This window comes from Sorghum bicolor, chromosome 3, assembly GCF_000003195.3.
Source record: "Sorghum bicolor cultivar BTx623 chromosome 3, Sorghum_bicolor_NCBIv3, whole genome shotgun sequence".
NCBI classification, from domain to species: domain Eukaryota; kingdom Viridiplantae; phylum Streptophyta; class Magnoliopsida; order Poales; family Poaceae; genus Sorghum; species Sorghum bicolor.
In genome coordinates, this window is record NC_012872.2 from 56,487,276 (window position 1) to 56,502,787 (window position 15,512).

General features: G+C 35.8%; 3 protein-coding genes across 3 annotated transcripts; all 3 read right to left on the minus strand.

The window, feature by feature from the left end:
• Positions 515-3,365, minus strand: LOC8084862. Its single transcript, XM_021456022.1, has 10 exons — positions 3,212-3,365; positions 2,523-2,887; positions 2,402-2,447; positions 2,241-2,309; positions 1,964-2,163; positions 1,725-1,865; positions 1,246-1,634; positions 983-1,161; positions 776-874; positions 515-676 (listed from the first exon to the last, which is right to left on the minus strand). Exons 2-8 carry the CDS (start codon positions 2,685-2,687, stop codon positions 990-992), a joined length of 1,182 nt encoding a protein of 393 aa, XP_021311697.1. The 5' UTR covers positions 2,688-2,887; positions 3,212-3,365; the 3' UTR covers positions 515-676; positions 776-874; positions 983-989.
• LOC110433728 lies at positions 2,708-6,040 on the minus strand. The gene is made up of 6 exons (XM_021456250.1): positions 5,144-6,040; positions 4,470-4,634; positions 4,323-4,391; positions 4,194-4,247; positions 3,466-4,113; positions 2,708-2,887 (listed from the first exon to the last, which is right to left on the minus strand). Exons 2-6 carry the CDS (start codon positions 4,632-4,634, stop codon positions 2,708-2,710), a joined length of 1,116 nt encoding a protein of 371 aa, XP_021311925.1. The 5' UTR covers positions 5,144-6,040.
• On the minus strand, positions 10,101-13,242 carry LOC8054916 (transcription factor bHLH144). Its single transcript, XM_021455586.1, has 4 exons — positions 13,088-13,242; positions 12,533-12,661; positions 12,245-12,435; positions 10,101-11,691 (listed from the first exon to the last, which is right to left on the minus strand). The coding sequence occupies exon 4, from the start codon at positions 11,424-11,426 to the stop codon at positions 10,689-10,691; it is 738 nt and encodes a 245-aa protein (XP_021311261.1). The 5' UTR covers positions 11,427-11,691; positions 12,245-12,435; positions 12,533-12,661; positions 13,088-13,242; the 3' UTR covers positions 10,101-10,688.

The window sequence follows — 15,512 nt, forward strand, 5'->3', positions numbered from 1 at the left end:
AGAATTATTAGAAATAATAATATAAAACAACTAAACAAGCCAAAAACTAAAAAATACAAAATCTGACCTCAAACTTATAATTAGTAACCAAATCCTTGCGTCCAGTATTCTTTGAAGAAAAAACAAGTTCATTAGCAAGCTTGATCCTTAAATTTGGGATGTCACTATCCTTGAATAGAGAGATAAGACAAGAACGAGGAGATTTCCAATACTCTAGAAACATCATAACATACACTCCAGAATCAGACCTACAAAAAGAAAAATAGAAAACAGATAATAAATTAAAAGCCCAAAACAATATAAGAATCAAAAAAACAATAAGAAACTAAGATAGCATGAAGAAACCTTACAATTTATAAGCAGGCTGCCGAGGGACATATGGATAAACCAATTTATACATATCAAGTCCAATATCAACCATTTCTAACTTCTTCCATCAATACTTGAAATGGGGAATCTAAAACAAAAAAAAAATTACAGCAAAAATAAACATAGAAAAATAATGAAAACTAAAATAACAAATGAATAAGTCAGAAAACCATACCAATTTATCCCTCACATCAACCTGGTATTCATCTTGAAGCCGATAATATGAATCCAGAAAAACAAAAGACTGATCCTTTATATCAACAATAAAAACGAACCAGTGCTCATCATAGAAGCAAGGGAATATCAACTAATATAGAGAAAAAAAATAATCAGATTAAAATATACTATTATCACACAATCATATACTATGATAATAATAGATAGACAGAAAATAATATAACAATACCAGGTTAGAACGATCAAGGGGCCTAGCCTTAGAGGAACGAGTGAAAGCTCTGGACAATATATCTTCACTTGCAATATCAACATCTTTTAGTAGTTGTTCCTAAAAACATAAGAGAATAAAGGAGCACAACAAAATTAAGCATGCTACCAGATAATAATACTCAATCTCAAAAAACTTACAGATAACCTAACGAACACCAACACTTACACCAATATTAGAGAAGAAAAAAATGGCATTTAGATGTTTCAGGATGACCACCAGGCTGGGAATATAGATGATAGCAGAATGCAGCCATGACAAAATTATTCACAACACCACCAGGCTTCAAAGATTCCCTAAGAGACCAGAAAGTGCAACGAACAGCTCCAAACAGAATAGCATCTTCACTGCATCACAAAAAGTAATGAAAGCCTTAAAAAGAGCAATACTGCATACAAAAATAAATAATAAATAATAACATGAATACATACCCACTTTGACGAGACATAGCCAAATTACATATAGCCTTATAATTCAGAATCTGAGACTTATTCACTCTAAATTTGGCCCTTTCAATCTCAAACTCATCGCCCATAGCACGACTAGGAAAAACAGTCCGCCTAGGACCATGTAGAGGTAGCTTACCACCAGTAGAAGACTGGGTCAAATTCAAACTAGATTTAGTAGAAGAATCAGCAAATTTATTTCGTTTCAGAGATGGATAACCAGAAATGTTCAACTCAGATTTACGAGGGGAATCTAAATGAACAATTGATTTCTGAACTTTAGAATTATAAACTTCTTCTGATTTATTGCGCAATAAACGAAGCTTCTGAGAAAGACTTCTTGAACCAACAATAGTAACCTCTGGAGAAGAAATCTACACTCACAAAAAAATTAAAAGCTGAAATTAATAGAAAAATAAAGAAGATTCTATGGCATAATAAGGAACCAATAGAAAAATACTAACATTTAATGGGGTAGCAACAGAACATCCAGCCTTAGATGAAGAATGCATCTTCGAAGCACTAAACAACTTCTTTGACAAAATAGGAGTAATGAGAGGAGACTCATCATGAGAAAAAGGAAGAGTCTGCATGATAATAGGAGTCTAAGAAAAAACAAGAGTCAAAAACATAATAATAATGATAATCACATACTAATTATTAGAAGAACTAATCAAAAACAAATTTTGAAACAAACACTTACTCCACTATATTGATCAGCAGAATTAAACCGATTGACTTCACCATGATTATCATTTTTCTTCACATTTTCCTTCACAACATATTTGACATCATCAACAACACACGCAGGAACAGACTTAGAGGATGTCACAAAAGAATGACCACAATGGACACTTTTATGAGAAGTGTCATGCAGTTGAGAAACAAGTACTTCAGGAGCACCTAGATGAAAATATATAATAATATATCAAAACAGGAAAAATAAACAATACAACAGAGTAAAAAGATAATAAACTCACGCTTCAAAGATGGACCAAGAACATCTGAAACAGGTGCAGTTACAACTTTAGCTCCAATGGGAAAAATATCTGATAATTAAAAGAAAAATATAATAAATATGAGATTTATTAAAAAAACAAAAGCAAAATGGGGGGACATAGAAACCACAAAAACATACTACCATCCTCTGTCAAAGAAGCAGCTACATTAACTTTATCAGCATTAGCCTACAATTTAAATATATATTATAAAAAGGAACAATCTAGAAACTAAGTAAAATACAAATAAAAAACAACTTATACCTGATGTACATGACTTCCACTAATACCATTACTATTTTCCGGTGCACTAGGCATCTCAGTAGATGGAACAGGGGGATCAATTGAACTTTCATAATCAGCAAACTCCTTCAAAACTTTAACAACCAATTCCTGTGACTTTTGTTTATAAGAATAAACATGATTCATCAATGTAGAGAACAGCTTCTTCAGATCATCAGGAAGACAGGAATAGGAGGAACACAAGCCTTGCAGTGATCTTCAATCACATTTAGAACACTAGATTTCAAGCTATCAGGCACATCACAACCACAAGCTTCTTCAAGTTTAGTTAGGAAATCATCAATATCAGAATTATCAGGAACTGATTCTGGGCGACGATTGAAAGCCTATTTAAAAAATGACCATCAGAATGCAAAAAATAAAATTGATAAAACAAAATGATAAACTAAAAAAACTAAACATATAGCAATATTTCTCACAAATAACTAACTAGACCTGAACATTAAAAATAATAGAGCTAAATCTGAATAGTTATGAAAAAAAGACAAATACATGTTGATCCATTATAAACAGACAACAAAACTTATTCTGCACTTACTAGAAACCAGAGAATAGAACTTATTAATTATGCAAATCCAAAAATACAATCCTTAGAAGCTAAGGCTGTAGTACTTCAAAACACGTCAAAAAAGCAAAAAGCACTACCATACCTTTTGATAGCAAGTCTTGTCAAAATCAATAAGCGGCCTCATTCCATATTGAGAAGGAGATTTTAGATCAAGATCAGAATAATCTTTGATCATGCTCTGCTTCCAAACTCCGATTCGAGGAAACGAACAACTCACTTGGCGACGAGAGAAATCAACATGATCCAAATACATACCTACCAGGACATAAATAAATGAAAATAGCAGGGGATAAAAAAATTAAAAGAAATCAATTCAAAAAATAACAAGTAACTTACAGCAAGATAAAACATACAACCACCAAGAGTTACAGAAGATTTGTGAACATCTTTCTTCCCTTTGTCGAAGTTCTTGACACCATGAAGCATCCAGCGTAAAACAAACCCAGACCAGTCATAAGACCTCAAATGCTCAATATCTTCAAATACACCAAGATACCGGGGGCTAGGAACAAGGTTAGAGTTCGGACAGAGGAAACAATGCAGAGCAACAACCAAGAAACAAACTATCACTTCTTCTTCACTAAGACTCTCAGCTCTCAATTTATCAACAAAGAAAGATATTTGAGGCAAAGATGTCTTCCCAATCTTAGACAAAATAGTAGCTTTTCCAGCAGAGTAATTTGAAGGAAAAGATGTACCACCAAGTGGAATACCAAGCACAAGATTAACTGAATCAGTTGTCAATGATATAACTTTTCCATTAACAATAAGATCACCAGACTTCACTTCAACATGAGACGCCAACCACTTGGAAAACTTCTTAGGAACAAAACACTTGTCAAAAAGCAGAAGTGATCCAAATCCATATCGCCTAACAATAGCCTTCTTCTCTTCAGACATAAAACCAATAACACCAGCAAACTTACTGACAGACTGCCTAGTAAATCCATCAGAGGAGTGGGAAGAAGATTTCTCTTTCTTAGACTATCAAAAAAAAAACTAATTCATACACAGCTAAAATAACAAAAAAAATATACATGACAAACATGAAAACTGAAAATAACCTGAGCCTCCAAAGCCAATTCGAATTGACACTTTAACTTCTTCATTTTCTGGAACTGAATAAAAAAAACTTTAGACTAAATAGAGAATAGCAAACATGGAAAAAACAGAAGAAAAATACTAATACATACATCCTTCATACAACGTCGATACAATGCTCTGTTGAAACTCCTAGAACCTGAACCACCCGAGGAAGAATCCTATAAAAAAGTAAATAATTACAAAAATCATTAGAGTAAATAAGCAAGAAAAAGAAACAAGATAAAAAAGAGACTTACATCAGACAAGATTTCATCATCAGAATTTTCTTGGACACCAGGAACTTCAACATCAAAAGCTTGAGAACACATGATATCATCACTTTCAGATCCATCTAATTCAATGAAATCATCTTCTGAAGAACAATCAACAACAGCACGTCTTTTCCTACTTCTAGTCTCCATCTACATCAAAAACAATTCAAGTATTACTAAGAATGAACCATGGGCATAATCATCTTCAATAAGATCAAAACAAATATTCAAAGAAATTAAAAAAAGGAGAATCAACTCCTAGTAGACAATAATAGACAAAGAGAAATAACAAAACAATCAACACCAGCACAACTTTAACTACTTCTAGTCTCCATCTACATCAAAAACAATTCAGGGGCATAATCATCTTGAAAAGATTAAAACAACCATTTAGCTTATAGAGCAAAACACCAATAAAAAAACTAAACCAAAAGAATTCATAGAGCAAAACATTTATACAGAGTACACATTAGTTAGATGAATATAATTCTAGAACTCACATGACAAGCAAATAACAACTATAAAAAATATGAACTAAATGTTCCAACCAAAATAGTATTATCGAGTTGGGCAAGACCCAAGATCAATGGAAAATTGAACTTAAAACAACCATTTAGCTTAAATAGATCTAGCACAGAAGACCCAAGACACATGCTGACCTGAATTGAAAATTGAACTTGAAGCACTAGATATGTATTAGATAAGTTGAAACTGGTTCTCTAGATCATGAAATGGACGTGCACATACTACAAGATTTGAGTTTATGCTAACCTGCTTTACCTGCACAGAACAAAAACCAAAGTGAGCTGCAACCACTTCTCCTTATAGAAATTGTTGAAAAGAATATGCAGTTGGGCACAACTGAGCATTAGAGGAAAATATAACAACATACAGAAAATAATAAGACTGAAATAAACACTAAAAGAGACAACAAAATGAAACATAAAAATTGAGCTATTCCTGAAAAAAGAGAAATACTAAAGATAAACTAAATACTTAAACTAGAAAACTAAATACTGATACTGCAAAGCTGAATCTAGAAGACTAATAACTTAAGAACTCAAGCTCCTAATACTTTAACAGGTATGATTCTATACTGAACACTGAAAGACTGAACCTGAACCTAAGATCTCTCAGAAGTCTAGTTCAGATCTCACATGAATGATTGAGCTCACAGTAAGAAAAAATCAAAGGATTCAACAGGACTCTATTTTTACTCAAAAAATATGAACAACAGCTAACATATAAAATAAAGAAATAAAAAGCAAAAATAGAAACACTAAATCGACAACACCAAAATCATTTGCCGCATCCTACATCCTGCACAATCAAATCAAAACAAAACAAAAATGATGCACATCAGAAACAAGCAGTAAAGTGAAGCTGTCGGCCAGCTAGCCAATAAAGTTTATCACTAGCAGTAAAGGCGAAGCTGCCAGCCAGCTAGCTAATAACGTTTCTCACTACTGACACTACTAGGATCCTCCGACTCTGCTAGCTCATACAAGGAAGATGCAGAGGTGATCCAGGAGCATCCACAGGCACGGCTCACGATGGGCCAGCTTTCAATGATGCCGCTGCTAGATACAAGGATAGATTGAATGATTTGCGACAAATACAAAGGACCAGATCAGAAAAAAAACTACGGGCATATCAGAACTCAGCAATCATGAGGGAAATCCCAAATCAAACTTAAATCACAACAAGGGACCATAAAAACGATCAGGATCTAACACCTAACAAGAGGCTACAACAGATCTACAAGGCAAAAACGAGAAATCAGAAGAGATAACATAAACCCTAGCTCATCGCCACGCAGTCGCCTCGAATCGCCTCTGCCACCAGAGAGAAAGAGGAGAGAGAAGGAACGGACAGAAATGAAGCGGCGGACGCGTCCAGAGCAATGAAACGAAGACAATAAAAGGCGCGATTCCCCAAATTGCAAATAAAAGAAACTGACATGTGGGACCCGCTCCGATAGCATCACACGAACGAACCAGATCCAACCAGGACAGCATCCGACGGCAGAAAAAATCGAGTGACGCATCCATCAGAATCGCTCGAGTGAGAGACAGATTTTCCGTAAAGTTAGCATGCAAAATTAGACACCTAAACAAACTAAGGCCTTGTTTAGTTCCAAATTTTTTTGAGAAATGGGTACTGTAGCACTTTCATTTGTATGTGACAAATATTGTCCAATTATAGACTAACTAGTCTTAAGAGATTCGTCTCGCAAATTACAGGCAAATTGTGTAATTAGCTTTTATTTTCATCTATATTTAATGTTTCATACATGTTTCCAAAGATTCGATGTGACAGATAATTTTGAAAAATTTTGGGTTTTAGAGAAGAACTAAACAAGGCCTAACTATAAGATGTTTTGGGACGGAGAGAGTACTTCCTTCATTCTAAATTATAAAATATTTTAATTTTAGATACATTATTTTTTACTATGTATCTAGATATAATATATATCTAAAGTGTATAGTTAAAACTGGTCCCTAAACTTGTTCGGATGTGTTATCACGGTCCCTAAACTTGCAAAACGATCGCTTAGGTACCTAAACTTGCTTGACTGTGTCATCCTAGTCCCTAAACTTAAAAATCTCCCATATAGGTTCTCAAACTTGTTCAATTGTGTCATCCTGAAAACTTGTTTTTAAGTCTCATCTGGATCAAAACAGGGCGAATCTAAAAACTCTATATAGGAAAATAATTTATAACTTTTTCATATGTACTCAAATAAAGATAAACTTTATATCAAATTTGTAGTCAGCAATGCGTTCTATAACTTTGTAGTTGAAAAGTTTTTAAATTGAAATCTTTTGGAGTCCCAAAATATTTTTTTTGAAAGTTTTTAGATCTAGAAATTTAAAATTAAATTTTGCGACACTAAATGACTTTAAATAAAAAACATTTCAACTACAAAGTTGTAGATCGCATTGAGGCCTACAACTTTGATATAAAGTTTGTCTTCATTCGAGATCATATGAAAAAGTTATGAATTATTTTTTGATATAGAGTTTTTAGATCGCTTTGTTTTGAGCCACATGAGACTCAAAATCAAGTTTAGGGAATAGGATAACACAACTGAATAAATTTGAGAACTTAAACAGACGATTTCTAAGTTTAGGAACTGGGATGACACGGCTAAACAAGTTTAGGGACTAAGATGATACAGACGAATTCGAGAACCTAAACGATCGATTGACGAGTTTAGAGACCGGAATGACACGGCAATACAAGTCTAGGGATCTGTGGTGGACTTTACTCTATAAAAAAATTAAAAATGTTGGAATGGAGAGAGAGTATATAGTAGGAGTACGAGTGTAAAATCGCCCCAAGTTTTCAGGAAGACTGGTGCTAGCTATATTTCACAATCATCAGAAGAGGAAAAGGAGGAGGGCAGGATATCTCGCACAAACCTTTCCAGGATAATGTGGTCGGGCGCGATGTTTCTTGGAAGATGCTTGAACATCTATAAGCACATGTTGAAAATAGAGACCCTTGCAGCAACTACCAATTACTGCCAAACATCATTTTGCTGGGTTGTGTCTTTAGACAGCGACTCTTTGATTGTTACCGTTTTGTATTTTTTCCCTTTTTTGAGAGGAAAAGGTCTGAACATTTCTAGCTTGGTGAAGCCTCCCTTTCAAGTTTCAACTTTTCTTTTAATTATTCGTTCAACAAATATTTTTTTGGACGCTTGTCAGGTCATCATTATAGAAAACCACACCATCGAAGCACAAAGTTACCCTGTCACTGTTAGTAGGATCTGCCTGTACAATCTTCACATGCAGTCATGTGGCCCCATTATCTAGCGACTGGAACCGAGTTATTTTGTTTCTCCATACTAGATATGACGTACCGACAAAAGTTCATACTTCATACTGCCATAGCCTAGAATCAAACATAGAACGCATGAGATTCCTTTGGGTCTGTGACCCCATTTCAAAAGGAAACATAGGAATTCTTCCATTGAGTTTTTTTGGACGCATCACAGACAAAAGTACAGACATTTATAATGAGAACGCATTCATGATTCAGGCCTTGTTTAGTTCATAAAAAAAATTGGTTTTTGACTACTGTAGTACTTTCGTTTTTATTTGACAAACATTGTCCAATCACGGAGTAACTAGGCTTAAAAGATTAATCTCATAAATTACAAGTAAACTGTGCAATTAGTTTTTATTTTCGTCTATATTTAATGCTCCATGCATACGACCAAAGATTCGATGTGACGATGAATCTTGAAAATTTTTGCGAACTAAACAAAGCCTCAATTTTTATTACCAGCAGAGGAATAAACAGACGTGAGTTTCATAAAAAAAACTTGGTTTACTATGTGAGCTAATCCGGCAAGTGTCCTAATCTTGGCAAGTATCACACGTGCGTAAACCCTACCTCTATGAGCACCTCCGAAGAATTGTATCGGCAGATTTTGAAATTCGCAAAGTCATCACTGTGGACGGAGACATCGCCTACTAAAAAATATAGAGTCGTTAAATCCTAAAATAAATCTAAATACAAGCACATGCCAAGTCAAAAACTTGAAAGAGAAGCATTTTTCTGACCACTCTATCAAACAGAGCCCCCCCCCCCCCCCCCCCTCCATTATATCCAAAAAGGAATATGTAAAAATAATCAGGCTAATTCTTGCGACACAAAGCGGGCCTTGGTCAGCTAAACTAAATTATATAGCAACAAAATTATCAAATTGTAAAGACTGATATGTGGGCTTTCCGTAGTCCAGACCATGGGCTTTGGGCCGTCCAACTGAGCAAAACCCTGAAGACTGAAGAGACTGCACAGCTAAATTGGGCCTTCCTAAAAGAAAAAAAAGGTCTAGGTTTATTGTCTCAAAAGAAGAAGAAAACAAGAAGGAAGAGACTTACACTGGGTCTATGGAAAAAGGCTAAAATAACCACGAACAATCGGAACAGCTGTGTCAATGCTCTGTTCATTGCCCCTGAATTCACGATGATGACTGATCGGTGTCTAGAAGAAGATGGCCTTGAAAGCATTACCTGGTGTGCTGGTGACGAGGGGACACAAGGCGTGACCGGCTCCGACGCTATTTGGCCCAACTCAACTTCATTAGTGAAGTTCCATGAGTAACTTTTTAGGTGAAGTTAAACTATTTTGAAAAAACTGTTTATCAAAATAGCTTCATGCATAGATGAGAGAGACAAATAAGGGAGAGAGTTAGAATAAACTACTTTTTTCAGCATGTTTTCGTAAGAGGAGAAAAACAATTTCACTCATGAAACTGTTTTAGAAATGAGTGTTTGACAAAAAAAAAAGATCATGAAACTATCGTGAGTTATACCAAACAAACGCTTAGTTTGCCCACATGGCCTGACCAACAAAAATAAACCAGGGCGGCCTAAGCCTGTTGTGTGCAACGCAAGTTTTTTTTCCCGAAAGGCTGCATTGCAAGGTTAGAAACACCATTGCTTTAGCCTAGCATAATTGGCCTTTGCAAAAGATTGCACGCCCATACCAATGCTTGATGCTCTTTCACAGCTTTCAAGCTTTCGCGAAAAGCATATCGAATAAATCAAGCACAGAAGCCACGGTATCTCGTGGACACCATAATCAGAATCATCTCCATGCTTAACCAAAAGTGAGCACTATCATCACCAATAAATCCAAAGCAAATAGAGGGAGACAGATTCTTCTTCAATCTTCACACGATTCACAAAGCCAAAGCTCGGCATCATTTCCTACCATACTTTACAACGGTAATACCCTGTTCTGCACAGTATATCAAAGCAAGCATGCACAATAATTTAAGTCCTGAAGACGGGGTCCAGAAAAGGTAGACGGCAGTAACCTTCAGCAAAGTACAGTTACTTGGGGGTGTGCCCACTAAGGCAAGGCTGATCGTAGCACAGGTGGAGTTCCAAGTCACAAATGGCAAAAGGTAAGCCAGACAACATGATGGCAGCAGCATCCAAAGCTTCGCCGCACGATCACCATGACGAGCAGGGACACCAGAAATCAAGCATCAGAATCCCACAAACTGTCTTTTGAGGCCTGCTGAAAGTAGCAAAAGCAGGATACCTTGCTTCCCTTCCATACCCAGAAAAAGCCAATTCAGTAATAATGATGATAATGGCCAAACTGAAGTCCATATATATACATATACACATGCAGTCTTGGATCCTTAAGATTTTGTTTATACCACCATGTTGATGGCTTCTAAATACTCGAGTCCTCCATGCCAAGTTTCTTTGACTCCATCTTGAGGAACTTCAGATATCTAACAGCTTCCTCCAGGACAGAAGAAGTATCCAGTTGATCTCCACCAGGGATTATCCCCTTAAGAACTGTGGCCACGTTCCTGATCTTCTCATGAGTAACATTTTCCAAGGATCCAGAGCAAACTGAACTGTTTCCAGAAACTTGACTAATTGTCTTAAATCTGGGCAGTGAAGATGATTCAGAAGGACCACTTTCCAAGGGATCCGGAGTACGCCCGGTACTCACAACATCATCTTCATCGCTGTCATCATTAGAGCTGAGCAGTGCATCGATTTCTTCTGTATCCTCCTTGAAAGATGAGGACTGTTCTTCAAGATTGCCATTGTCTTGGCCTGAACTTCTACAAACCACCTCACCATGGCATTGGAGCAAATCGATGTTTGCGGGGTTCAGATTGTTCACCAAGGCTGGATGATACATGATGCATCCTTTTTCATCAGTGTGATCAAAGATGATGAAATTTCTGGGGCATACCTTGGAAGGTTGGAGCTCAAATGCATCAAGTGGGCTTCGGATGTGAGGGCTTGTGATGCCCGAAGGGACTGCTAAGGCAGGTGAAACAGGAACGCTGTGGTTGCACTGACCACCCAAAAGTCCATTTGCCATACAATTATCTGCTTCATATCCATAAGCAAAGGAGGAATTTCCAGCTAAAGATGTTGGATCCCTCTGCATGGGTAGATGGCCGAATTGGACCCAGGCACACTAATGTATGTGGTGCAGTGAACTGCCCAAAACAACCAGAATTCTAAAATGCGATTGCAGCTTGCAACAGAAGACTAAATATGTCCTACCGCGAAGTAGCCATCACCATGACTGCACTGCTTTGTTGTTGCAAATTTCTATTAACACCGAACCTATATAGCAGACTGAAAAACAAAACCCTGGTCCTGTTTTTAGACTACGTCACAGGCTTAAGCAATTGACGGAAGTACTCAGCCTGCAACAACAAGGTTCAGAAAGAGTAATCAAATAACCAAGGACATGGATAATTTTAAAACAACATGTAAAATGGATTTTGAGTTATATATATTTTATACAGATACAGATTACTTGAACATTTGCAAGTAGCATATCTACATACTGTTGTATTAAAGGTAAAATACGTTGTGTGTTAATATCTTTATCAATAGAAACACCGCAACTAGAAACGGAACCAAGAAATACTGACTAAAAACATTGTCTTGTGCAATACTGCAATTCAGGGAAATCACATTTCTTTTTATGTTCTACGACAAATAAATCTCATTGACTCTGGGTATTCCATAAAATACATTTCAGAACCAACTTATTTAGCTATCCATAACTAAATGATTTTCAATGGGACCCATCAGTATTGATGGATGATTCTTTTAACTGCTATACGAAGATTATCATGATGGACCAAAACAAATTATCTAAACTTAGCCGTTGAAAGACTATATTATATTATATTTTCTATTTCAGAACATGTATGCTTTATTTTGGAAACAGAAACAAAATAAATAGCTCACCTGGCACACTTCAATAAGCTGGTAACAAGCAAAGATCCTAACATTCATTACTATTCTTCCCACTTCCTTCACAACACGAAATCTCTTGAGCTCAACCTTCACATACATTCTCAATCTTTTCACACTTGAGTAGTCAAGAATAGAGAACCACTAGAAGAAAAAGTATTCTTGTGGAGATGTAGCCACCTTACCTGTAATGTGAGCCAAACAGGTCAGAGTGCATTTTTACACTAGGGAATATTCAGATGAAGACCATAAGAACTGCAATTTGGAGAAGAAGTGCCATACACAATAACACGGAAGAATACAACAAGACAGATGGACTTTCGGCTACTAGGATACGACGAGTACAGGGGCGTCCACGGCATACTGTTCCTCAATGCTCAACTTCTGTTCTATCCCTTGTGAACTGTGAATCTGTTGTTAACATTCAGAAGCAGCAGCAGAGAAGTGAGAAGCTCATATAACTGTATATGATCATATATAACACCAGTCACTGGAAATCCCCAAGTATGACATTTGCTACACAATTCATACATATTGACACTAACCAAACAAAAAATTTAAATAAAAGACCCGCCTGAACTTCAAGAGAAAAACTATTGAGAAAAGATGAATAACCACTTTCAGATCCCCAAGAGTACAATTTTAGACATTAGTGAGAACCTAGTAAAGGACATGCGTGTACACATGCACACTCAATAATTTTTGCCAAAAATATCGAAATTATTAGGCATGTATACACTTAGGATATCAGATCCGAATACAAATAGGCAAATAGCTTAAGCTAGTCCAGGTGCTCAGTTTCGCGCGGCAGGAATGGAAGAGAAGGGATGCGCATACCTCGTGGGTGCCCGTCGCCGGCGAAGGATCCGAGAAGACCTAGTCACCTTGTGCAGGACGGCGGCAGCAGTCACCCAGTTTCTCACGAGAGGCAGAGCGCGCGCACGCGGCGTGTACGGTGAACGGGAGAAGAAAAGCAGGGCTGTTTGGTTAAAGATCATCTCCAGCGCGGCAGCGCAGGCAGTAGCTCTTATAAATACCATAAAGGGAGATAATTGCTATTATATGATTTTAATCATGTGGCTTCTCGTATTAAAAAAAATCGTGTGGCTTCTCTATTCTATAATTCTTAAATGTTATTTTCGCTAAAATATAACTCTAATCATATAAACTTTGTAATATATATGATTTCGATTTTTTAATCTATTTTCTCATTTAAATACATGTATTTATTTCTAAAGTGACCCTTATACTCTTTTCACCGTGTGCCGAGCACCTGAAACCCTACGTCCTATTAAAACCCTACTGCTAAAACATATCAAATTAAGAAGAAAAAAACCCTACGTGCTGAAACATAATGACCGAACTGTGATAATAAAGACGCAGCGGAATAATCAAAATTAACAAACTAATTTTTTAGGAGCATATCACCAAACACTTTATGTATGTGATTTAAAAAGAACTCCTAAAAATAAATCTGTCATACCAAAACAATAAGACCTCCTATAAAAGACGGAGGGACACACAACATAACTTACCTCCTCCATCTATTCTTCCAATTTTATCTAAAAACAAAATTATTCTTCCAAGGCCTTGTTTAGTTTTTAAAAAAAATTATAAAATTTTAATTTTTTTAGATCCCCGTCGTATCAAATCTTACGGTATATGTATAAAACATTAAATATAGATAAAAAAATAACTAATTGCACAGTTTGTCTGTAATTTGCGAGACGAATCTTTTGAGTCTAGTTAGTCTATGATTGGACTTGTGTTTTATTGTACTTTGATAAGCTGCTATGTACATGTCCATCTGAATTATAGATCTAAATTGTCTTTTTTTTCTTTTTTTTTAAACTGTGAACTATGCTGCTATCTGCTATTTGTCTTGGAAAAACAACTAAGTCTCATGTGTTGAAGGGTTGGATCTGTTTTGAGTCACTAGGTCTGATTTGAGCCTTGTTTAGTTCCAAAAGTTTTTACAAAATTAACATTGTAGCACTTTCGTTTGTATTTGACAAATATTATCTAATCTTGGATTAACTAGGCTCAAAAGATTCGTCTCGCAAATTACAAGCAAACTGTACAATTAGTTACTTTTTTATCTATATTTAATGTTTTATGCATGTATCACAAGATTCGATGTGACAAAAAATCTAAAAATTTAAAATTTTACATTTTTTCTGGGAAACTAAATAAAGCCTTGGAGGAATGGACGAAGAAGGTAAGTTACCTTGTTGCTAAAGACGAGTCACTGGTCCCTGTTCCTCCGTGCCTCTAGTTCGGTTGTGCTTGCACTATGCCACATTGTAATTAAAAAAACTTTTCAATATTTCCTATATATCATATCAAATCTTATAGTGCATGCATAAAATATTAAATAAAAATAAAAATAAAAAGTAATTATATAGTTTGTCTATATTTATGAGACGATTTTTTTAGGTTTAGTTAGTTTATAGTTGGATAATAATTGTCAAATACAAACGGAGTGGTATAGTGTTAAATCTAAAGAAAGATTTGGATCTAAACCAGCGGCACTTATAAGGCTCCGCTCCTCCTGCCACTAGAGACGAGCACGAGGAGTTAGGTTATAGGTGTTCCGGCTAGCTCCATTACATGCTTCTACAGTGAAGAAGCCGGTGCCGGTTAGAGCCCCTCCAAACACATGCTAAGTTCTGGCACCCCATGAAGCAACATACGTTTCTGACCAAACAGTGAAGACAACGATGATCAGACAAGAGCGGGCATAAGCTTCAGTGAGTGCAACATCACTACACCAAGCCCCTCTCTCAAAGTTTTTTTTTTCAAAATGCGCTAACTCCAAAGAGTATCTGATGAACAAACACTTAGCACTGAGTTAGCATTTTGAAAACATTTTAAAAAAAAATTCTCAAGCTTCCTTGCCATGTCACTAAACCTAACACATATGCATTGTTAGTTCTTGCCAATGACACTAGATAACCATATTAGCAAAATAACTCTACTCTTTATTAACAACTTCCTAGAACCATAGAGTTTTCTAACTCACCAAAAAGTATTAGGAGGAATAAATAAGACTATCTTCAATAATTTTCAGTAATTCACTCCTAAAAAATAGAAGATAATTTTAAGTTAGAAATTATATACTATTTCTAAATTATTCTAATAATTACTTTTATATATTTTTCTCTCTCTTATACATTTGCATTAAGAACCCTTTTTTATTTTTTATTCTTTTTCACGTTCTTTCACCTTGGATTGGCATACCGATACGCATGTCTTCCACAAG